This window comes from Ranitomeya imitator, chromosome 4 (assembly GCF_032444005.1).
Source record: "Ranitomeya imitator isolate aRanImi1 chromosome 4, aRanImi1.pri, whole genome shotgun sequence".
Classification (NCBI taxonomy): Eukaryota; Metazoa; Chordata; class Amphibia; order Anura; family Dendrobatidae; genus Ranitomeya; species Ranitomeya imitator.
Genome location: NC_091285.1, coordinates 84689259 through 84713286, shown reverse-complemented (window position 1 = coordinate 84713286; position 24028 = coordinate 84689259). Strand labels below are relative to the sequence as shown.

The 24028-nt window shown below is 43.8% G+C and overlaps 1 protein-coding gene across 1 annotated transcript in view; it reads right to left on the bottom strand.

Moving 5' to 3' along the window:
* Nucleotides 1-13571: 13571 nt before the first annotated feature.
* FGF18 (fibroblast growth factor 18) overlaps nt 13572-24028 on the bottom strand; it is a 267365-nt gene continuing 256908 nt past the window's right edge. Inside the window, exon 4 of the mRNA XM_069762297.1 lies at nt 13572-14446. Coding sequence (XP_069618398.1) covers nt 14162-14446 — 285 coding nt within the window. The 3' untranslated portion in view covers nt 13572-14161. The remainder of the gene's footprint in view (nt 14447-24028) is intronic.

Genomic DNA, 24028 nt, shown 5'->3' with positions numbered 1-24028 from the left:
GCGCTTTTTTTTCCAGGAAGTTTTCGCCTGCTGAGCGAAATTATGATGTGGGCAACCGAGAGTTGCTGGCCATGAAGTGGGCATTCGAGGAGTGGCGTCATTGGCTTGAAGGAGCTAAGCATCGCGTGGTGGTATTGACTGATCATAGGAACTTGACTTATCTTGAGTCTGCTAAGCGGTTGAATCCTAGACAGGCTCGTTGGTCGCTGTTTTTTGCCCGTTTTGACTTTGTGATTTCGTACCTTCCGGGCTCTAAAAATGTGAAGGCGGATGCTCTGTCTAGGAGTTTTGTGCCCGACTCTCCGGGTTTGTCTGAGCCGGCGGGTATCCTCAAGGAAGGAGTAATTGTGTCTGCCATCTCCCCTGATTTGCGGCGGGTGCTGCAAAAATTTCAGGCTAATAAACCTGATCGTTGTCCAGCGGAGAGACTGTTTGTCCCTGATAGGTGGACCAATAAAGTTATCTCTGAGGTTCATTGTTCGGTGTTGGCTGGTCATCCTGGAATCTTTGGTACCAGAGAGTTGGTGGCTAGATCCTTTTGGTGGCCGTCTCTGTCGCGGGATGTGCGTGTTTTTGTGCAGTCCTGTGGGATTTGTGCTCGGGCTAAGCCCTGCTGTTCTCGTGCCAGTGGGTTGCTTTTGCCCTTGCCGGTCCCGAAGAGGCCTTGGACACATATCTCTATGGATTTTATTTCTGATCTTCCCGTTTCTCAAAAGATGTCAGTCATTTGGGTGGTATGTGATCGCTTTTCTAAGATGGTCCATCTGGTACCCTTGTCTAAATTGCCTTCCTCCTCTGATTTGGTGCCATTGTTCTTCCAGCATGTGGTTCGTTTACATGGCATTCCAGAGAATATCGTTTCTGACAGAGGTTCCCAGTTTGTTTCAAGGTTTTGGCGAGCCTTTTGTGGTAGGATGGGCATTGACTTGTCTTTTTCCTCGGCTTTCCATCCTCAGACAAATGGCCAGACCGAACGAACCAATCAGACCTTGGAAACATATCTGAGATGCTTTGTTTCTGCCGATCAGGATGACTGGGTGTCCTTTTTGCTTTTGGCTGAGTTCGCCCTTAATAATCGGGCCAGCTCGGCTACCTTGGTTTCGCCATTTTTCTGCAATTCTGGGTTCCATCCTCATTTCTCTTCAGGACAGGTTGAGTCTTCGGACTGTCCTGGTGTGGATACTGTGGTGGACAGGTTGCAGCAGATTTGGACTCATGTAGTGGACAATTTGACCTTGTCCCAGGAGAAGGCTCAACGTTTCGCTAATCGCAGACGCCGTGTGGGTCCCCGACTTCGTGTTGGGGATCTGGTTTGGTTATCTTCTCGTCATATTCCTATGAAGGTTTCCTCTCCTAAGTTTAAACCTCGTTTCATTGGTCCGTATAGGATTTCTGAGGTTCTTAATCCTGTGTCTTTTCGTCTGATCCTTCCAGATTCTTTTTCCATACATAACGTATTCCATAGGTCATTGTTGCGGAGATACGTGGCACCTATGGTTCCATCTGTTGATCCTCCTGCCCCGGTTTTGGTGGAGGGGGAATTGGAGTATATTGTGGAGAAGATTTTGGATTCTCGTGTTTCTAGACGGAAACTCCAGTATCTGGTTAAATGGAAGGGTTATGCTCAGGAAGATAATTCCTGGGTTTTTGCCTCTGATGTCCATGCTCCCGATCTTGTTCGTGCCTTTCATGTGGCTCATCCTGGTCGGCCTGGGGGCTCTGGTGAGGGTTCGGTGACCCCTCCTCAAGGGGGGGGTACTGTTGTGAATTCTGTGGCAGAGCTCCCTCCTGTGGTCACAAGTGGTACTTCGGCTGATTCTCTCTGTGAGCTTCTTTTGGTGGAGGGAAGTGGTACTGCGGCTTCTGAGTTTCCTCCCTCAGGTGATCTGGTGAGGTCGTTAGGTGCTTCTCTACTTAACTCCACCTAATGCTTTTATCCTGGCTTCCTGTCAATGTTCCAGTGTTGGACTTGCTTTTCCCTGGATCATTCCTGTGGCCTGCTGCTCTGCATAGCTAAGTTCTTCTTTGCTATTTGTTTGCTATTTTTTCTGTCCAGCTTGTCTAATTTGTTGCTGGAAGCTCTGGGACGCAAAGGGTGTACCTAAGTGCCGTTAGTTCGGTACGGAGGGTCTTTTTGCCCCCTTTGCGTGGTTTTCTTTAGGGTTTTGTGTAGACCGCAAAGTTACCTTTTCTATCCTCGATCTGTTAAGATAGTCGGGCCTCACTTTGCTGAATCTATTTCATCTCTACGTTTGTCTTTTCATCTTAACTCACAGTCATTATATGTGGGGGGCTGCCTTTTCCTTTGGGGTATTTCTCTGAGGCAAGGTAGGCTTATTTTCTATCTTCAGGCTAGTTAGTTTCTCAGGCTGTGCCGAGTTGCATAGGCAGAGTTAGGCGCAATCCACGGCTGCCTCTAGTGTTGTTTGGAGAGGATTAGGGATTGCGGTCTGCAGAGTTCCCACGTCTCAGAGCTCGTTCTATGATTTTGGGTTATTGTCAGATCACTGTATGTGCTCTGACCGCTATGTCCATTGTAGTACTGAATTGCCTTTCATAACAGTCCGCCATGGAAGCCTAGTGCAGCAGATGAGGCACATGCTTACATTCCTTCAAAATCAGATTGTCTAGCAATGCCATCAGCTCAGAACTGGCAGAAACCTGTGGCACAAATCTTAACCCATGTACTGTTCAGAGAACTTTGATTGGAAGTGGTCTAGGATTGCAGCTTTTTGGCTGCAATTCATGGAAGAATTGCAGCTAAAAACTATAGCTTTGACAACTAAACAAGGCTAAGAGACTAACCTATGCATAAAAACATAAGACTTCAGTTGAAGCAAAAATTGTTGCAAGTGATCTGAATTGATCAATCAAAATTTCAAATATTTCACTTTATCATAAGGCATTTTATTCACCATAGGCTGGAGAATGGTACAACAATGATTGTCTGCACGAAAAACTGATGCATGGCGGAGGTTCATTGAAATTTGGCGCTACATTTCAGCAAATGGATGTGGGAATTTGGACAGGAATTTTTCTCACTGCTGAGAAATACCAGCAGATACTTATTTATCATGCAATACAATCAGAGAGGGATCTGACTGGCTCCAAATTTATTTTTCAGAAGGACAATGGTCCCAATATTGCAGCCAATGTCATAAAGAACTATCTTCAGCATAAAGAAGAACAAGGAAGTGATGATCTGGCCTCCACAGAGCTCTGATCTCAGCAACATCCAGTCTGTCTGAAATAGCATGGACAGACAGAATGATTTGTGCCATTCTAAATAAACAGAAGATCTGTGGTTGGTTCTCCAAGATGTTTGAAAAACAGCTCTGCTGAGTTCCTTCAAAAACTGAGTACAGGTATACCTCATAGAATTGATGCTTTGTTGCTGTCTTGGAGGCAAAGGATGAGCACACCACATATGAATTTGATTTATATTACGCTTTTGTTCAATCCAGTTTGCATTTTGTTAATTGAAAAAAATGTACTATTAACATAACTATTCTCCAAATCATAATAATGGGACTTTTATTCTATCTAGAAAATCCTGCTCCCCACAATATGTTTGTTGCAGCCTGGAGCAAGGATATGTTTCTGCCAGAACATGTAATATAAAAGAATGAGGGGGGAATTCAACTTCATGGAGGCAGTCTTCTTTATTTAGTGGAAAGATTCAGATTACATTAAAACCATTGCTAAAATAGTAAGTGGAGGGCTGAAATAGCTGTCAGATTTGGAGAACACAGCGGTGGCTTAATTATTATTGATGAAATTAGAGCCTCATATATTAAGTGAATAAAAACAAGTTATTGTAAAAGATGACATTTACACATATAAGGAAAGCCTATGAATAACAAACATTTCAATCAATAAGTGTAATTCCATTACTAAGCTAAGAAAAAATTGATTGTATGGAACCCCATTGCATTAGTATGAAGTAAAATGATGTTTGTTGGGCAGAATCTTGGAAAGCTTTTCAGGGAAAGGCATGTAGCACGTCTTGCAGTGGTTAGTGCCACACTTATAAAATCCTTTGATAGTTAACCAACTGCTTTTATTTCTAGATTGCCTAGTATTTAAATACCTAATACAGAACCCAATGCGGGAGCACTTTTGAAACCACCAGACAGCTTTTTTTTTGAGGATGGGTGCTATATTGGGATCTTTTCTAAGTTTGTCATGTTTTTACTAAATATTTTTTTGATATTGAAAAATTGGTTGCTGAACTGTAATACCAATGTTAATGGTGACATGTTTGTTGTGTTATTGTTAAAATCTGTTATTGGCTTGAATTGCATTTAGCTTGTGTGAATTCCCCATCCGGAATAGCCTGTATCGTGTGTTTTGGGTGAAAACTGTAAGTGAGTAGAATGGTAATAACTTTCTTTTCAGGATCGATGTATCAAAAAATATTCAGTGTGCCTTCAGTTCATGCTAATGCAATGGGGTTCTATACCATTTTTTCTTAGCTAAGCGATATAATTACACTTAGGTCAGAGTCACACTAGTGTACAGGTGCTTCTCAAAATATTAGAATATCAAAAAGTGAATTTATTTCAGTTTTTCAATACAAAAAGTGAAACTCATATAGTCATTACAAACAGAGTGATGTATTTCAAGTGTATATTTATGTTAATGTTGATGACTATGGCTTAAGTAACGAAAGTCATTGTCTCAGTAAATTAGAATATTTAACAAAAAAAACACCTGCAAAGGCTTCCTACGTGTTTAAAAAGGTCCCTCAGTCTGTTTCAGCAGGCTCCACAATCATGGGGAAGACTGCTGACTTGACAGATGTCCAGAAGGCAGTCACTAACATATTCCACAAGGAGTGTGTCAGTGACTGCCACAAAAGGTCATTGCTAAAGAAGCTGGTTGTTCACCGAGTGCTGTATCCAAGCTTATTAATAGAAAGTTGAGTGGAAGGAAAAAGTGTGGTAGAAAAAGGTGCACAAGCAACCGGGATAACGGCAGCCTTGAAAGAATTGTTAAGAAAAGGCCATTCAAAAATTTTGTTCATATGGCTTTCCCTATATGTGTAAATGTCAGGATGAATCCAGCTTGACTGGTATTTGCTGAATTCAGCGCTAGAGTTTCTAGGACAGACAAGACCCAGCTTGATTTTCTGCACCATTTCTGCACCTATTAAGTGATTTAGGTTACTTGCATTTTTTACATATGTTTTTAGTGTGTTTTTTTGTCTTTCTTTGGTGTGTCATGTGTTATATAAAGCTGCTTTGTTTTTGATACTTCCTGGTGTTCAGCTTTGACAAAAACTTTTCATATCTGTATCACATGCATTTTTTATGCATTTCCACAGCGGAAACACACTAAAAATGCATGCCATTTTTGTTACCTGTGGATTTTCTGCATCTAATGCAACTCTATGGGGAAAACCTTCACATAAACCCCAGTGTTCTCAAAGAAGAAATTGACATGTTGTGGTTTTGAAAAAGGTGCCGCAGGTCAGATTATGCTGAGTGAAAAAAGCAAATTGTGCATGAGATTTTTATGAATCCTATCCACTTCCCCGAAACTTATTCTACTTTCCCACATTGAGTTTTCGGTGAGTTTTTTATGCTGCATACTATAAAAAACGCAAGTAACTTATTTTACTTTATGGGAGCAGAAAATCTGTAACATTAAAAACTCACCAAAAGCTCACTGTGGGAATGTAGCCCAAGATGATGCGATTTTGACACAGTGAACATATGCAACATCAAAAACGAAAGACTAGAAATGGGCAAACACCTGGATGTTTGGGTCCAGCCGAACAGTTACAAAAAGTTCGGGTTCATGTACCAGAACAGTATCCGGACCCGCCCCAGACTCCATTCACTTGAATAGGGTGCTTGAACATCCAGTGTTTGCCACTCTGTCATCTGCATGATAGCGCGGCAAGAACCGCTTCTGATCGGCGGTAACATCATTATCACTGCTGTCAGACAGTTGTTGTTACTGCATTGTCATAAGACAGGGTTCGAGTGCAGCTGTGAAGGGGGGTACAAAGTTTACATCCAGTCACTAGTGTCAGCTGATGGGACTACTGCTCCTAACAGTGACCGCCTGCTGTCACTAATAACAGCGAGAGCAGGCGGCGGCTGATGGGAGTATTCATCAGCTGGCGCTGCAAATAAATAATTTTAAAAAATTGTCATGGGTTCCTCTATATTTTTGATAACCAGCTAGACAAAACTCACAACTGAGGCTGCAACCCTCAGCTGTCAGCTTCAGCAAGGCTGGTTATCAAGAATAGAGGGGTCCCCACTCCAATGTTTTTAATTATTTAAATAAAAAAAGGTGTAGGGTCCACCCCATTTTTGACAACCAGCCTTGCTAAAGCAGACATCTGGGGGCTGGTGTTCTCAGGCTGGTGAGGGGCGATGGGTATTGCCCCACTCAGCCTACAAATAGCATCCTGCAGCGACCCAGATGCCCAGGCGCTTTGCCTGACTTTTCCCACTTGCCCTGTAGCGGTGGCAAGTAGGGTTCATATTTGTGGGGTTGATGTCACCTTTGCATTGTCCAGTGACACCTATCCATTACTAATCCTATAGCTGTAGTGTAAATTAAGACACAGCAAGTATAAAGTCCTTTATTTGAAATCAAAACACATTTTTCCATTTATATTTAAAAATAATAAACACTCTCCTAACGGCCATTCCACTGAAGCCCTTGTCTTCTGTAATAAAAAAAACAAAAAAATCAACAATATCCCTCACCTGTTCGTCACTATGTCCCACGCCGTAATCCATGCCTGGAGGATAAACCATTTTCAACCTGGACGGTGCCAATATGCGACCGTCCAGGCTGAAAACCACTGTAAAATGAGCTGCTGCGAGTGCAGCATCAGTGACTAGCGATGAAGTCATCAAGGTTACTGCTGGTCACTGAGACTGTGTTCCCAGCCGGGCTGAACTGCGGTAACCTCGGTGATATCTCCACTAGCACAGTGAGAAAAAGTTTCATGTTGCAGAAGTGAGATCACTGCAGTTCAAATTCACAGCAAAGAAAGTTTCCCGGTGAACTAGCCTCTGCTCAATACAAAGGTGACATCAACCCCACAAATATGAACCCCACTTGCCACCGCTACAGGGCAAGTGGAAGAGCAAAGCACCAGAATTGGCGCATCTAATAGATGTGCTTTTTCTGGGCAGCTGCAGGCTGGTATTTTTAGGGTCAGAGGCCAATATCGATTGCTCCTTATCAGCCTGAGAATACCCCCCCCCCCCCCCGCTGTCTGTTTTAGCTTGGCTGGTTGTCAAAAATAGGGGGACGCCTTTTTTTTTTTTTTTTTTTTTAAATAATTAACAAAATACGGCTTGGGGACCCCTCTATTCTTGATAACCAGCCTTGCTGAAGCTGACAGCTGATGGTTGCAGCCCTCAACTGTGAGTTTTGCCTGTCTGGATCTCAAAAATGCAGGGGAACCCACACTGTTTTTTTTAAATGCCAATGTACTGCAAGCCAATGTACTGCGATGACCTCGGTGAGATCACTGTTAAGCAGAATGAGAAAATGTCTCACGGTGCAGAGGTGAGTTCACCACAGTTCACAGGGAGAATTTCACTGTTGTGAACTCATTCATCAGTGGTTCTCCACCTGAACGGTTGCATCTTGGCACTGTCCAGGTTGAAAACTATTTATCCCCCACACATGGAATACGGCATGGGACAGAGCAATGGACAGGTGAGGGATGTTGTTTTTTTTTCTTTTTTAGTACAGTAGATGAGAGATTCAATGGAATGGGCGTTAGGTGAGCATAACTGTGTTTTGTTATTTTAAATAAAAAAGTAAATGTGTGTTTTGTTTTATTTCAAATAAAGGACTTTATTCTGGCTGTGTCTTTATTTACCATAAAACTATAGGAATAGTAATGAAGAGGCGTCTTATAGATGCCTCTTCATTACTAATCCATGAGCTTGATGTCACTGGACAATACAAAGGTGATATCAACCCCCAAATATGAACCCCACTTACCACCGTTACAGAGCAAGTGAGAAGAGCCAGGAAAAGTGCCAGAATTGGCGCATCTAATAGATGCGCTTTTTCTGGGAGGCTGCGGACTGCTATTTTTAGGAAGGGAGAGCCAATATCCATGGCTGCTTAGCAACCTGAGAATACCAGCCCCCAGCTGTCTGCTTTAGCAAGGCTGGTTGCCAAAAATGGAGGAAACCCCACGCTTTTTTTTTAAATGTACTTCATTAAAAAATATGGCATGGGCACCCATCTATTATTGATAACAAGCCTTGATGAAGCTGACAGCTAAGGGATACAGCCCCCAGCTGTGAGTTTTGCCTGGCTGGTTATCAAAAATACAGGTGAACCCATGCCGAGCTTTTATTTTTAAATTTACAGCGTGGGCGCCGGGTGATAGGAGTATCAGCCACTCCTGCTGTCACTGTTATTAGCAGCAGCATGAGTCGGCTGATGGGAGCAGCAGTCCCATCAGCTGACACCAATGACAGGAGGTAGACGTTATACCTATGATCACAGCTGCGTGCTCATGCTGTCATTTGACAGCTTGGTAACCGCGGCTGTGTGAACAGCACTAATGATTTAACCACCGATCTGAAGCAGTGTTTGCCACGCTGTCATGCACATGACAGTGCAAGAAACACTCAGTGTTTGGGAGGGGGGGCAAACCCGAATAGTAACATGGACTTCCTGGTGAAATCCATGCTCGGTGCCCGAACATTAGGTGTTCGGTATGGATGCCGAACTTAACTGTTTGGGTTCACCCATCTCTACAAGACTCATCGTGGGCACACAGCCTGAAATGAGGATGTAAATATTGGATGAACCCCATTCCGTGTAAGATATTTGAAATATATTGTATATAATAAATACAAACAAAAAATAACAGTTCTCATGTTAGATCATGCACATTTGATTTGCAAAGCCTGCATGTGTGCAAAATGCTATGATCGAATACATTTGTATATGTATTGACGTCACTATATCTATTCACACAAAACATAAACCATTTATGATTGCTAGGTGCTTTCTATGTACAGTTTCAGACACGCACATTTCTATTTTGTTACATATTTCCAGTTAATAATCAGTTTAAGTAAAGCTCAGCATTTGACAATTAGTTATATAGCCATCTAGTGTATCATAAATGCACATTATATGTAAAATTAAGTGACAATTTGCTACACTATGTTCAGTTTATTTAAAACTTCCTACCTGACAATCAATGACAAGTAAGCTAGCTTCATCTGGAAGTTCATAGCTTCAGGTGCTGAGCTCCTTCCATATGTTGGCTGTGTAACGCAGCCGACATTAGCCTCTAACAGTAGGGAATAGAGTTGAGCTCTAATAGCTGCAGATAACTGTTTAGATGTTGTTGTCAATGTCTGCATGCACTGGCTACCATTGGCCCATTGTAATGCAAATGCGAGCAACAATGGGTTACCATGAAAGCTGGGGTCCTTCTGAAGGCCCCCATCACTGCTATTTTGTTACTCCTGTAAAGCTCAGCTACAGGTTGAGCTTCATAGGAAACTACACTGCTCCAAAAAATAAAGGGAACACTTAAACAACAGAAGATAACTCCAAGTAAATCAAACTTCTGTGAAATCAAACTGTCCACTTAGGAAACAACACTTTTTGACAATCAATTTCACATGCTGCTGTGCAAATGGAATAGACAACAGATGGAAATTATTGGCAATTATCAAGACACACTCATTAAAGGAGTGGTTCTGCAGGTGGGGACCACAGACCACATCTCAGTACCAATGCTTTCTGGCTGATGTTTTGGTCACTTTTGAATGTTGGCTGTGCTTTCACACTCGTGGTAGCATGAGTCGGACTCTACAACCCACACAAGTGGCTCAGGTAGTGCAGCTCATCCAGGATGGCACATCATTGCGAGCTTTGGCAAGAAGGTTTGCTGTGTCTGTCAGCGTAGTGTCCAGAGGCTGGAGGCGCTACTAGGAGACAGGCCAGTACACCAGGAGACGTGGAGGGGCTGTAGGAGGGCAACAACCCAGCAGCAGGACCGCTACCTCAGCCTTTGTGCAAGGAGGAACAGGAGGAACACTCCCAGAGCTCTGCAAAATGACCTCCAGCAGGCCACAAATGTGCATGTGCCTGCACACATGGTTAGAAACCGACTCCATGAGGATGGTCTGAGTGCCTGACGTCCACAGATGGGGGTTGTGCTCACAGCCCAACACCGTGCAGGATGCTTGGCATTTGCCACAGAACACCAGGATTGGCAAATTCGCCACTGGCGCCCTCTGCTCTCCACAGATGAAAGCAGGTTCACACTGAGCACATGTGACAGATGTGACAGACTCTGGAGATGCCGTGGAAAGCGATCTGCTGCCTGCAACATCCTTCAGCATGACCGGTTTGGCAGTGGGTCAGTAATGGTGTGGGGTGGCATTTCTTTGGGGGGCCGTACAGCCCTCCATGTGCTCGCCAGAGGTAGTCTGACTGCCATTAGGTACCGAGATGAGATCCTCAGACCCCTTGTGAAACCATATGCTGGTGCGGTTGGCCCTGGGTTCCTCCTAGTGCAGGACAATGCCAGACCTCATGTGGCTGGAGTGTGTCAGCAGTTCCTGCAAGATGAAGGCATTGAAGCTATGGACTGGCATGCCCGTTCCCCAGATCTGAATCCGATTGAACACATATGGGACATCGTCTCGCACCATCCACCAATGTCATGTTGCACGTTGACTGTCCAGGAGTTGGTGGATGCCACACACTACTGAGTATCATTTCCTTGTCTTGAGGCATTTCCACTGAAGTTGGATCAGCCTGTAACTTCATTTTCCACTTTGATTTTCAGCATCATTCCAACTCCAGACCTTCGTGGGATTTTAGTTGTGATTTACATTGATAATTTTTAGGTTTTATTGTTCTCAACACATTCCACTATGTAATGGATAAAGATTTACAACAGGAATATTTCATTCAGTGATATCTAGGATGTGGGATTTTAGTGTTCCCTTTATTTTTTTGAGCAGTGTACAATTGTCTCTTTTTACTTCAATACCATAGTATTATTGTATAAGCGATCAGACAATTGTAGGTAAAAAAATTTAAGAATTTTAAAAAGTTTATATATAAAAAAGAAAAAGAAATTGAATCCCTCATTTTCCCCATTAAAAATAAAGAATAAAAAAAAAATAGATAAATTAACATATCTGAAAATTGTCACAGCCATCAAAGTATGGTCTATTAAAATATAAAATTAATTGATCTATATCGTAAATGCTGTAAAAAGAAAAAAAAAATGAGCGGTCACCACACTAATCTAAAAAAATGCAATAGAAACCGATCAAAATGTCTTATGTACCCAAAATTGTTATCCATCAAACAGTCAACTCGCTATGCAAAAGAACAAGCCCTCACACAGCTTTATTAATGTAAAAATAAAAAAGTTACAGGTCTTAAAAAATTATGTCATAGAAACATTTTTTTGCAAACTTTTGGATTTTTTTTCACTATTTAAATATAGACTAGAACTCTAGTTCTAGTCCTCTTCCTCTCTGAAGAGACAATTTGCATATTTCCCAGAGGAGCATTGCGGCTTTAAGGGTATGTTTCCACGTGCAGGAAACGCTGCGTGTCTGACGCTGCATAGAGCCGCAGCGTCAGACACGCAGCGTCCAGATGTTACAGCATAGTGGAGGGGATTTAATGAAATCCCGTCTCCACTATGCGTGGTAACACGCACGCGGCGGCCCTGCGACTCCGGACATGCTGCGCGTCTTTTCAGATCGCAGCATGTCCGTATATCTTGCGGCGATGATGCGTCGCCGTAAGATATAGCACAGGGCCCTATGGTGGGGAGCGATGATCCCGGATGTGTGCTATGAACACATCCGGCATCATTGCGTCCCAGAAAGGGGGCGGGGCTTACCGCAGAGCGGGTTTGCCGCTCCGACGATACCGCCGGCCATCCTGATCGTGGACACGCAGCCTCAGTCTCCTCACCTCGACATGCTTAACATGTCATTCTCCGCAACGAGAAACAATACTATTTAAATATAAAAATTTTATGGAAGTTTGGCAAAAACAGGATCCAAAAAAACAATATTGGAATTGTATTTATTTTATAATTTCATCCCATTTAGGACCTTTTCTCCATTTTCAGTGCATTCTATGGTAATTTGTCTGGTGTCATTCAAAATTACAACTCATCCCACAAAAAAAACAAGCCCTCATATGGTTGTACTGATGGAAAAATAAAAATGTCATGGCTGCTGGAAGAAAAGGAGGGAGAAATGAAAATTTAAAAATGAAAATTGCCTGCAGAGTCAAAGGGTCGATGTGCTAAAAGGACTGTCCAGGCATAGAAAAAAATGTCTGATTTTATTTCTAGCAACTGCAAAGCTTATATCTGTGAACTGTCTGGTATGGCTTTGTTTTCTAATTTTGGACAATGTTATGTAATGAACAAAAGTATCAACTCCAATGTAAATGTCACCAATATGCTAGATTTGACATCCTCTGGCTATATAGCTAAGCTTAAAGCTAGAGCTTCACTTTAAATATAATGCATGATGGTGATGAGACTTAAAGGGAACCTGTCAGCAGGATTGTGCACAGTAACCTACAGACAGTGTCAGGTCTGCGCCATTATACTGATTAATATGATACTTTAGTTGATTAGATCCGTCTTGTGGTTGTTGTTTAATCTTTATTTTTCAGTTTTTAGTTAATGATATGCTCGTGCCCTTGGAGATATCTGAGAGCTGTTACTGAGCAGGCGCGGGCGGCGCCATCTTGGAGGAGGAAATTTTATTTTGTTCTCCAACAAGATGGCGCCGATGGCACCTGCGCATTAGCAGCTATCAGATCTTTATACACACTGATAGCTGCTACTGTGCAGGTGCCATTTTCAAATTGATTTCTTGCTCAATAACATGAAGAACAGTAATTACTAGGACACGAAACATGCGATTATGCTGCCACACATGTACCACGGGTGGCACCTGCCTGCAGAAGGTTTTTTTTTCTTCAGTATGTACAGGTATTCATTATGCAAACTAGGGGTCAGGTCAGTGAGGGATCAGTGAACTGTCAGAAGCCATACACATGACTACCTAATCAGAGCACCACATGAAGACCCCCACAGGCCGCCCCGGAGCACGAGTATATCATTAACTAAAAACTGAAAATAAAGATTAAACAGCAACCACAAGACGGATTTCATCAACCCAGGTATCATTTTAGTCAGTATAACGGCGCCGACCTGACACTGTGTGTAGGTTACTGTGCACAATCCTGCGGACAGGTTCTCTTTAACACTTTAGTAAAATGATTAAAAAAATACATTGTTTTAAAGCAACATTTTGTAGCATCTGGGATTTTTTTTGCTTAAATATGCCCTGAATATTTAGGCGTTATTACTTAGTTTATTGAACTATTATATACAGAAGTGCAATAAATAGCTATATACAATACATACCATAGACGGAAAAGATGCAGCAATTTTAATCAGTGCAAATTTTCCCAGTAAAACTATATCTGAAAACCAAAATACATGTTAAAATGTACGTGTCAAAAGTAACCTCTAAAAAAATTATAATTCACATCTCCGTATGTATATTGAATCACCACATTTAGACATGGCTTGTAAAAGTGTCCTGTCTGATGATGGAGTCATCTGTAATATTAGCAGCATTTTTTTTTAAAAAAGTGAGGCTAGTGCAGGATCACGCAACTGTGACACCTTATGTCATTAACAGGAAAAACTATTGGGAATTCCAAGAAACTCAATGATTGCTCACATAAGTGTTTGTTATAGCTGCAGCAGATAACCAATATGTTATTGCATGTAGTTAATCAGTTTTACCTGCTCAGACGCTACTCATTGAAAAAGAGCACCTGCGTCGGGGAGCGTAGAACAAAGTATTTTCAAGTTACGTGAAGTCTTCCAGCATTCCTGAATATATTTGCAAATACAAAGTACAAAAATAAAAGCTTTTCCTCATTTTTTCAACATTGTAAAAATATTCCTCTGGTGCAGTAATCTTGAAAATGATAATGAGTGCTTAATAAAATGCCTTTAGCACAAATCTAGTGCAGAAAGAAAACCACATTAGGAGAGCAGTGTTATTGTTCCTTTTTGCAAAGTTGTCAGCACTAGATTCAAACTGGGAAGACATTATTAAAGATGCTCATGTTCTTATTTTAGTTTTTCCCTTTCACCTGGCTTTGTAGGTCGTATTCTTTTAGTCCTTTTAGTTACTGTCGTGTATTTAAAAGGCCTTTGTAGCTGCACCACACCCTTTAGGTATCTCTTCAGAAAATGGACGTCTTGCTGAGTTTCTCTCGTTTTTGGTCCTTTTCGAGGCCTTCCTTTTTTGGTAAAGCCAACATACCAGCCGGAATATTTTGCTGACATCAAAGCTGTATAATTGTTTTCTAGCACTTTTTCAATAAAGACACATTCTTTGCTTCTTCCATCTGGCTGTAAAATACAAAAAGAGGAAAAAAATAAAAACTTGTCAAGAATCAATATAAAAAAATATCTAGTGCCTCGTATGTAACATAAAAAGCACACTGGGGTTGTGTATACAATTCAAATTTTGTCCTCAAATCTTTTTGTTGCAGACCTTTCTGTCACTGTCCCATGCCTCATTCCCTGCCTGTCAGATCCTGATTAGTGATGAGTGAGTGTACTCGTTGCTCGTGTGATCTCCGAGTATTTGTTAGGGTACCGTCACACAGTGGCATTTTGATCGCTACGACGGCACGATCCGTGACGCTCCAGCATCGTAACAATATCGCTCCAGCGTCGTAGACTGCTGTCACACTTTGAAATGTATGATGCTGGACCGATAATTTCATGACGTATGTGCGATGTAGAAGCCGTTGGTTACTATGCGCACATCGTATACAATATCGTGCACACCTTTGTTACACCATGCGATCATGCCGCCACAGCGGGACACTGGATGACGAAAGAAAGTTTCAAACAATCTGCTACGACGTACGATTCTCAGCGGGGTCCCTGATCGCAGGAGCGTGTCAGACACAGCGAGATCGCTGGAACGTCACGGATATATCGCTGGACCGTCACGGATATATCGCTGGAACGTCACGGATCGTGCCGTCGTAGCGATCAAAATGCCACTGTGTGACAGTACCATTAGTGTTCGGAGATTTAGTTTTCATCACGGCAGCTGAATGATTTACAGCTACTAGCCAGGCTGAGCACATGTGGGGGTTGCCTGGTTGCTAGGGAATCCTCACATGTAATCAAGCTGGCTAATAGCTGTAAATCATGCTGCTGAGGCGATGAAAACTTAATCTCCGAGCAGTCATAAATACTCGGAGCTCACCCGAGCAACGAGTACACTTGCTCATCACTAATCCTGATCTGATGCTCTGCAGTGCAGAATATCAGAGCAGCGATCAGATGTAATACCGCGATTTCCAAGGATGGGACAATGTAAGAAAGTTAAAAAAAAAGTGTAAAAATATTTTAAAAAGATCCCTATGGTTGGTTTCACATTTGCGTTTAAATCTGCAGCGTTTTAAACGCATCCGCAAGTGGTGGAAAAAGCACATGTAAACGCGTACAAACGCTGCGTTTTTTAGACGCATGCGTTGACACATGCGGCTAAAAAAATGCCGCGTTTGTACGCGTTTACGTGCATTTTTCCTGCGTTTTTGGTGCGCAAGAAGAGAAATTTCACAAGAGAAAAATCAAGATAACCAGACACCGCCAATGGGACTAGAGAGGGCGTATATGATGGGATCTCTATATATAGAACCTAGGGCTACTGAAATTTGAACAGTTTGCTACTGTATCCAGTGTCATGATGAATCTTCGCATGGAGAGCTTTTATTTCAAGCTGGATTTCAGCTTCAAGCTGTTTCTTGCCTGTGCATTTGCTTGGGAGCAAGACAGAAATCGCGAAAGATGGAGGAGACAACGTAGGCGTTTTTGGAGGCACCCCATTATTGAACTACGTGAGAGCAGTGGAGCCTATCACACGCTCTATGCCGAGCTGAATGCCAACCCGGAAAAATTCCAGGAGTACATGGGAATATCGCAAGACAGGACACCCAGCTCCGTAGAGCGATTCCACCCGAGGAACGTCTGCTGGTGACATTAAGGTACGTTCAAAATCTAAACCAATGACAGTCCAAATTTAGGTTTTTCTGACATGTATTTTTTGTGTATTTTCCTTTTTTTTTATTGTAACCACACCATAAAAAGAATAGATTGTAATTTTTTTTGTGTGGTTTTCTTCCAGATTTCTGGCTACAGGAGAGAGTTTATCATCCCTCCACTTCCAATACCGGCTTGGAATATCCACCCTGTCCGGAATAGTTGTGGACACCTGTCGGGCTTTGTGGAATGTACTCCGGGATGAGTTTATACCCCTACCTACCGCGGACATGTGGCGTGAAATAGCAGAAAAATTCTGGAATGTGTGTGATTTCCCCAACTGTTTAGGAGCGGTGGATGGAAACCACATCCGCATTATCAAACCTGCCAGAACAGGATCGGAGTTTTTTAACTCTGTAGTGCTCATGGCAATAGCTGATGCGGACTGTCGCTTCATCGCCGTGGACATTGGAGCTTTTGGCCGTGGCAACGATTCCCAGACTTTCAAAAACTCGGATATGGGCCGGCGTGTGTATGGCAAAAATTTCAATTTTCCCCCACCACAGCCTCTCCCCAACACTCAAGGTCCACCGCTGCCATTTGTTATGGTTGGGGATGAGGCCTTCCAGATGTGTGAAAACCTACTGAAGCCCTATTCCAGTCGGGACTTGAACCACACTAGAAGGATCTTTAACTACAGACTGACCAGGGCCCGAAGAACAGTAGAGTGTACCTTTGGCATTCTGGTCGCTAAATGGCGCATTCTTGCATCAGCCATAAATCTAAAAGCGGAAACAGTCGACGAGGTGGTCAAAGCCTGTGTGGTTCTCCACAATTACATAATGACTAAGGAGCAACCCAACATTTAACTGGATGAACCAGTTGCACACCCACTGCCTGATTTCCAGCATTACCCGCTGCGGTCAACTGCAGCCGTTGGTCACATGCGGGACCAATTTGCTGCCTTTTTTTTATTCAGATATTGGCCGTGTGTCATGGCAGGACAATGTTGTGTAAATGTCCTGTTGTAATTATATCTGTACCAGTAATTTTCTACAATGATAATAATATTTCACATTAATAAACTTTAGTGTTGGTTGTGTTGACCATGTCTGCTATCTTTTTCCTCTCCAAACCAAGGTTGTCCTAAAACTGGCAGTATTTGATCTGTATTTAATATCATTTTTTGTAATCCAAAACCAGGAGTGGGTGATAAAGGCAGAGGTGCTAGTTATTATGTTCATATCATAATTTTCCTCTAATTGTTCCACTCCTTGTTTTGATATACAAATAATGATATAAAACACTGGCCACATACTGCTAGTAATGGCAGCTATGTCGCTTTATTGGTAAGCTTGTTGACATCATTGCGTCATGATTGTCTTCTCATGTATCCATTGGACACAAAATGGAGAGACAATCACTGTCACGCTATCTATACTCATCAAGTCAGGTGTCAGAAATAATGAATTCATGATAAACATATACAGGCTCATGAATTCACTATTTATGACACCTGTGCAGGTGAGCATAGATATGTAGCGTGTGACCACTATTGTCCCCTCAATTTGTGTGTAATAGATTATGTATAAAGAAGAGAAAATGGTGGTTATACAAGGCAGTTCTCTACTCAACAGGTCAAGTGTCATAACTAATGAGTTTTTTGACACCTGACCTGTTCAGTAGAGGACTGCACTGTATTTCCACCATTTTCTCTTCATACTGCCACACTAGGCATAGACAAAAAGAGATTATGGAGATACATGTTATATTTTTTGGCCCACCTCATATCTGTATACTAAAGACACACATATAGCTGCAGTCTTTTATTTTTATCTACTGGAGATATGATGTGGCCCAAAAATAAGTGTGTGGCGACGTTTCTTGGCGCACGGTGTGTGTTGCCGGCGGCAATAGACACAATAAACCAAACATAATTGTGGCAAATCAAACTTGTTTTATTTTGTTAACAAATTCAAAAAATTATTTTTTACTGCTCCGGCTTGGGGTAGAGTGATGTAAACGGGGTGTGTGAAGAACTGAGGCCTGGCTAACCGTGGACGACGCAGAGGTGGCAGGAGAAGGGGCAATGAAACTAGAAGGGTCTGGAAGTTCGGGGATGGGGCTTGACACATGAAAGGCTTGAGACGCACTGGAAGGGTGAGACAAAACTGACATTACATACACATCGGTAGGTGAAAGGGGAGGAATACTAAGGCTGCGTGTCCACGATCAGGATGGCCGGCGGTATCGTCGGAGCGGCTTTGCCGCTCTGCGCTAAGCCCCGCCCCCTACTGGGACGCGATGATGCCGGATGTGTTCACAGCACACATCCGGCATCATCGCAACCATCGCATAGGGCCCTGTGCTATATCTTGCGGCGATGCAGCGTCGCCGCAAGATATACGGACATGCTGCGATCTGAAAAGACGCGCAGCATGTCCGGAGTCGCAGGGCTGCCGTGTGCGTGTTACCACGCATAGTGGATACGGGATTTCATTAAATCCCCTCCACTATGCTATAACATCTGGACGCTGCGTGTCTGACGCTGCGGCTCTATGCAGCGTCAGACACGCAGCGTTTCCTGCACGTGGAAACAAACCCTAAGAGTTCTCTGTTTTTTTTTCTGGGTTTTTTGGGGGTTTGCCTGGTTGGGGGACGTCTTGGTGGGCTCATATGCCGTGGCATGGTGGCGGGTGACCTGTCAGGGTCCAGCTGCACTGTCTCACAGTCCATAGTGCTTGTCGAGCAGATGGCCATGCCAGGGTCCTGCTGCGTCGTGGTGGGGGCAGTACATAAAGCCATGCCAGGGTCCTGCTGCGTCGTGGTGGTAGCGGTCCGGAAAACCATGCCAGGGTCCTGCTGCATCGTGGTGGGGCCAGTCCGGAAAGCCATGCCAGGGTCCTGCTGCATCGTGGTGCAGGGGTCCGGAAAGCCATGCCAGAGTCCTGCTGCATCGTGGTGGGGGTGGTCTGGAAAGCCATGCCAGGGTCCTGCTGCATCGTGGTGGGGCCGGTCCGTAAAACCATGCCAGGATCCTGCTGCATCGTGGTGGGGGTGGTCCGGAAAGCCCTGCCAGGGTCCTGCTGCATCGTGGTGGGGCCAGTCGGGAAAGCCATGCCAGGGTCCTGCTGCATCGTGGTGTCAGTGGAGGAGGTCCAAGCAGGAGCAGCGGTTGTCACGGTGGTGGCGGTGGGATGTCCAACTGCACTTGTCATAGTGCTGGCGCTGTAGTGGAGTCCGCCTGTGGAAGGAATTGAGGTGGCCGTGCAGTGGTATGCAGCAGAGGTCGGCATTGAGGTTAATCGTGACAGTGACGGCACAGTTGGATATGCCGCCACTGTCTGCTGGAAATACCGACTCTACTGCATAGCCTGCACGTAAGCAGCATTGCAGGCCTGCATCACACTGAGCTGGAGATCAGGAGTAAGGTGTTCCAACATGCCCTGCTCAATTTGGTTAAAAAAATGATGAGCTGGCCTCTGGAGGTCGGCTTTCACTTGATCAAGGCTTTTGGTGACCTCCTGGATACGGGCATTCAAGAGGTTATGTGAAACATCCATTCGGTCACCTAAAGCCTTGATTTCTTTGTGTAAAACCGAGCTCAAGTGCAAAAACTCGGGCATGAGTGACCTGTCTGAAGCCCTCTGCCGCTGCCGGGATGAGCCCAAAAAAAAGGGGGCAGTGGTAGAGGACTGCGAAAGGGGAAGACCTGATGGACCAGCTCCCTGGTCTCCAGTTAGTGTGGAAGGCCCACTCGCTGCTGCGCTGCTGGATGGCTGGGACGGGTCCTTGGCTTTCGGATGAAGGACCGCTCCAGAACCTGGGCCGACAGTCGTGCTGTTTGTGCTGTGAAAAAAGGAAAAAGAAAATTAATACCAAAAATTAACCAGACGCAAAATCCTGTGGAATTTAAAAATACAGATTATGGAAATACAATATAACCTAAAGCATGTGATAAATACTTACGTTCTCTGGGCAAGGACCGGTCTTAAAAATGACAGAACGCGATGGTACTTGTACGTTCGGATCCTTGCTCCTGAACCACTGGCAACACGACTCTCTTGATGCAGGTCCTTGTTGAAGCGGTCCTTCATCGAACACCAACGTGTTTTTACTTTGTCCACTGTTAAATAAAAAACATATTATGGTCAGGAAATGGACTTTTTGCTGTGCACAGACAACTGTGTGTGATGAGAGAAACTCCGGAGAGTTTCTTTCATCACACACAGTCGAGTGAGCACGGCCAAGGTCTCTGCCGCTTCACACTGCAATGCAATACTTACCAAATGCACTACGGACCCGTGGCGGGGCGTTGTCCCAGCCATCCCACATCGCTTGGGCCACCTCATTCCATAAACGCCGGAGCGTGGTGTTGATCGAATGCAGTGGATCCCGGCTGTCCCACAACGGGACTCGCCCCTGGACAAGGGTGATTAGGAGGTCATTGTCGATCAGGTCATCATCCCGTTGTGAAACCTAAAAATTAAAGAAAGTCATTAAAGTTTGCTCAATTACATAAGGAAAAGAAAGACAACAGATGCTGAGAAATGGCATGAATAGGAAAGTCAACATACAAAAGGATTCCAGAAGAAAAAATTAAAGAAATACGAGTGGAAAGAAAGGAAGATTCAAGAATAATACACTGAGGACAGTCAGCCTTGTATGCGTACCCGCTGCGGTCTTCCCACCGGACCTTGACTCCGCTGCTCCTGCCCGGTCTGTGCCTCAGTAGAAGTGCTCTTAGAAAAGGAAAAATCAAATTGTCACATGTGTCGATGTGACAGTGAATACTTACCAAGCTGACAAGGCAAATACTCACCTCACTGACATGCTCCACTTCCGACTGACGTGGCTGAAACTCCTCACCAGATGAAGACTCTGAAGAAGACATTCTGATGCATGTAGAAAAAAAGAAATGGAAGAAATTAGGACATGTAGAGCCAAAAAATAGAAAATAAAGGCATTGGCTAGCATATACTCACATTGTTCAGGGTCTTGTCCTCCAAGATGCTGCCTGGCTGTGTCTCGTCTTCTTCAGAGTCTGGTGAGAAGTGACCTGAAACTGTCCACACCCTCCCTTTTATCACCTTGATGGTAGGGGGTGGCTTATCAGTGTCTAGACATGGTTATCTCAATTGAAACGCATGCGTTCAAAAACGCATCCAAACGCATGTGCATAAAACATAGACAGCAATGTGTTTTTTTGACGCAAACCAAACGCAAACGAACACATGCGTTTCCATGCGGCAAATAGACGCCTCTGGAAATTACTACATGTTGCATTTCCGTGGCAGGACGCATGCATCGTAAAAACACATGCGTCGTCAATCGCGGCCAAATGCGTATATGCGGTACAAACGCAGCGTCACTAAACGCAAATGTGAAACCAGTCTAATAAGGAACAAAAAATAAATATTTTACCAATAAATACATTTAAAAGAAAACCAAAACAACAAAAGTACACATTTGGTATCGCTGCATCGGTAATGACCCGCTCTATAAAACTGTCCCACTAGTTAACCCCTTCAGTGAACACGCTGTCAGTAGTGCGTCTATCAGTGTGCACTTTTATTCCCGCATTTTCCTATCATGCTCTAGAGGCGGAAGTAAGGCCTTTTTCACACTTCCATCTTTTAGTCTTCATCATAATGCGTCATTTTGTGAAAAAAACGGATCCTGCGAATTTGCCCGCAGGATGCATTTTTTTCTCATAGACTTGTATTAGCGACTGATCGCAACACATGGCCTCATGTTTCATCTGTTGTGCAGATCCGGAGGAAAAAAACAGATGAGACAGATGTAACGGATCCAGATTTTCGACCGAACTGTCCAGCGGATCCGTCGAAAAACTGGATCCGTTCCATCCGGTTTCCACTATTTTTGATGCATCCGTCGATACGTCATGCCGATGGATTGTGACAGCCGCCAGATGACAGAAGTGTGAAAGAGGCCTAAGGATGACACGTTGTGCTAGTAGTTGGGATCCAGCAGGGTGGCCACACAGTAATCAGCACTTGTAACAATCTGGGCATCTCGGCGGTTGTTGTGCAGGCATAGCAGCATGTATTGCCTGTCTGAGTGTGCCTGGCTGCCCAGAGGCAATGACAAGCTGTCTTTGGTGGAAGATGTATCATTCTGAGTTCTCTGTATTGTCTTTATCCCGACAGCCACGCTCCAGTGATGCCTGTGAGCTGCTTTGAGTGCCACCCTACTGTGAACATGGATGTTCCTCATCCTCCTCCAAAACTGTCCTCTGGCTGAACATTTGTGTACCTGGAAGCTATCCTCCAAGACCTGTGCATGCCTGGCCTAATAGTGGTGTCATTCAGCCACCGGTCCACCACGGTCTGGCCATGCCATAACTCACTGTAGCTGAATTAAACATTCATGTGTATGGGGGTATAGAGAATTGTTTACCAAACAAGCATTCAGACTACAGATATTTAAGGTTAGCTATAGGCAACCTTTGTAAAAATCAGACTGACTGCCATTATATGCACTATTCTGATGCTTTTCACTATTCATAATCTGCCATCTAGTTCAAAGACAAGACCGCCATACAGATTTACAGAAAAAATATTAGATTTTTTTTTTTTTTTTTAAAAAGGCAAACCTTTCATTACAGAACCCTGATTAAATTTACAAAAATAACTAAATATTGTGGTAAGCTGCAATTCCTGCTATGACATACAAAGGAATCCACTACAAGGCCGGTTTCAGACGTCAGTGGCTCCGGTACGTGAGGTGACAGTTTCCTCACGTACCGGAGACACTGACTCACGTAGACACATTAAAATCAATGTGTCTCTGCACATGTCAGCGTGTTTTCACGTACCGTGTGTCCGTTTGAAAAACACGGAGACATGTCAGTGTTCGTGGGAGCGCACGGATCACACGGACCCATTAAAGTCAATGGGTCCGTGTAAAACACGTACCGCACCCGGATGCTGTCCATGTGCCATGCAGGAGACAGCGCTACAGTAAGCGCTGTCCCCCCAGCTTGTGGTGCTGAAGCCCCATTCATTTCTTCTCTCCAGCAGCGTTCGCTCGAGCGAAGGAATGAAAAATCATTTTTTTAAAATTTTTTGTTGTTAAAATAAAGTTCCCGGTAATCTCCCCCCTCCCACCCCCTGTGCGCCCGCCCGCTGGCATTAAAATACTTACCCAGCTCCCTCGATGCTTCCTCTCAGCGTCGCAGCTCTTCCTGTATGAGCGGTCACGTGGTGCCGCTTATTACAGTGATGAATATGCGGCTCCACCTCCCATAGCGAAATGCGCATTCGGGCTACGGTGTGGATCTCCTCTGATGCCAGCATATGGGTAAGAACTCGGGGTGGGTTTTTTGACTGCATACGTAGTGATCATTCGGAGCCTGTGTACAGGGCTTTAGTGATCTACCCATATGGATCTTATACACCCCGGTCTTATACCTGCTTATTTCTGCACTATGCACTTTATAATGGTATAATGGCATCGAGTTTTTCCACACTGTGTCTGTGATCTGAGCTACCTGACCTTCTCCTTGTTCACAATAACTTCTATTGTTGTGTATTTTTGTGTAATTTAATTTGATTACTGTATTTTGGTGTTTAATAAATTTGTAAGATTATTATGGACATGTACTCCGTCTGTTTCTATGGTATGACCATGTACATAGGATGCCTCTCTGTCTGACACTGGCCTGTACCAGTGTCAGAGAACACTAGGCTCTATTCACCAATCTCAGAGATCTGCTCCTCAGCACCTTCGACGCTGGACAGTGGACCCACTTCAGCTCTTCATCCTCCCCCATCTCAAGGATCTCGGTGAGTCCCAAGATGAAAACTTTTTTATATATATATACAGCAGTTGCAGTTTCACCTGCATAATGCATATAGACTGCTGTATATACAATATATGTGATACTGCTACATGTAATCGCAGTATCAC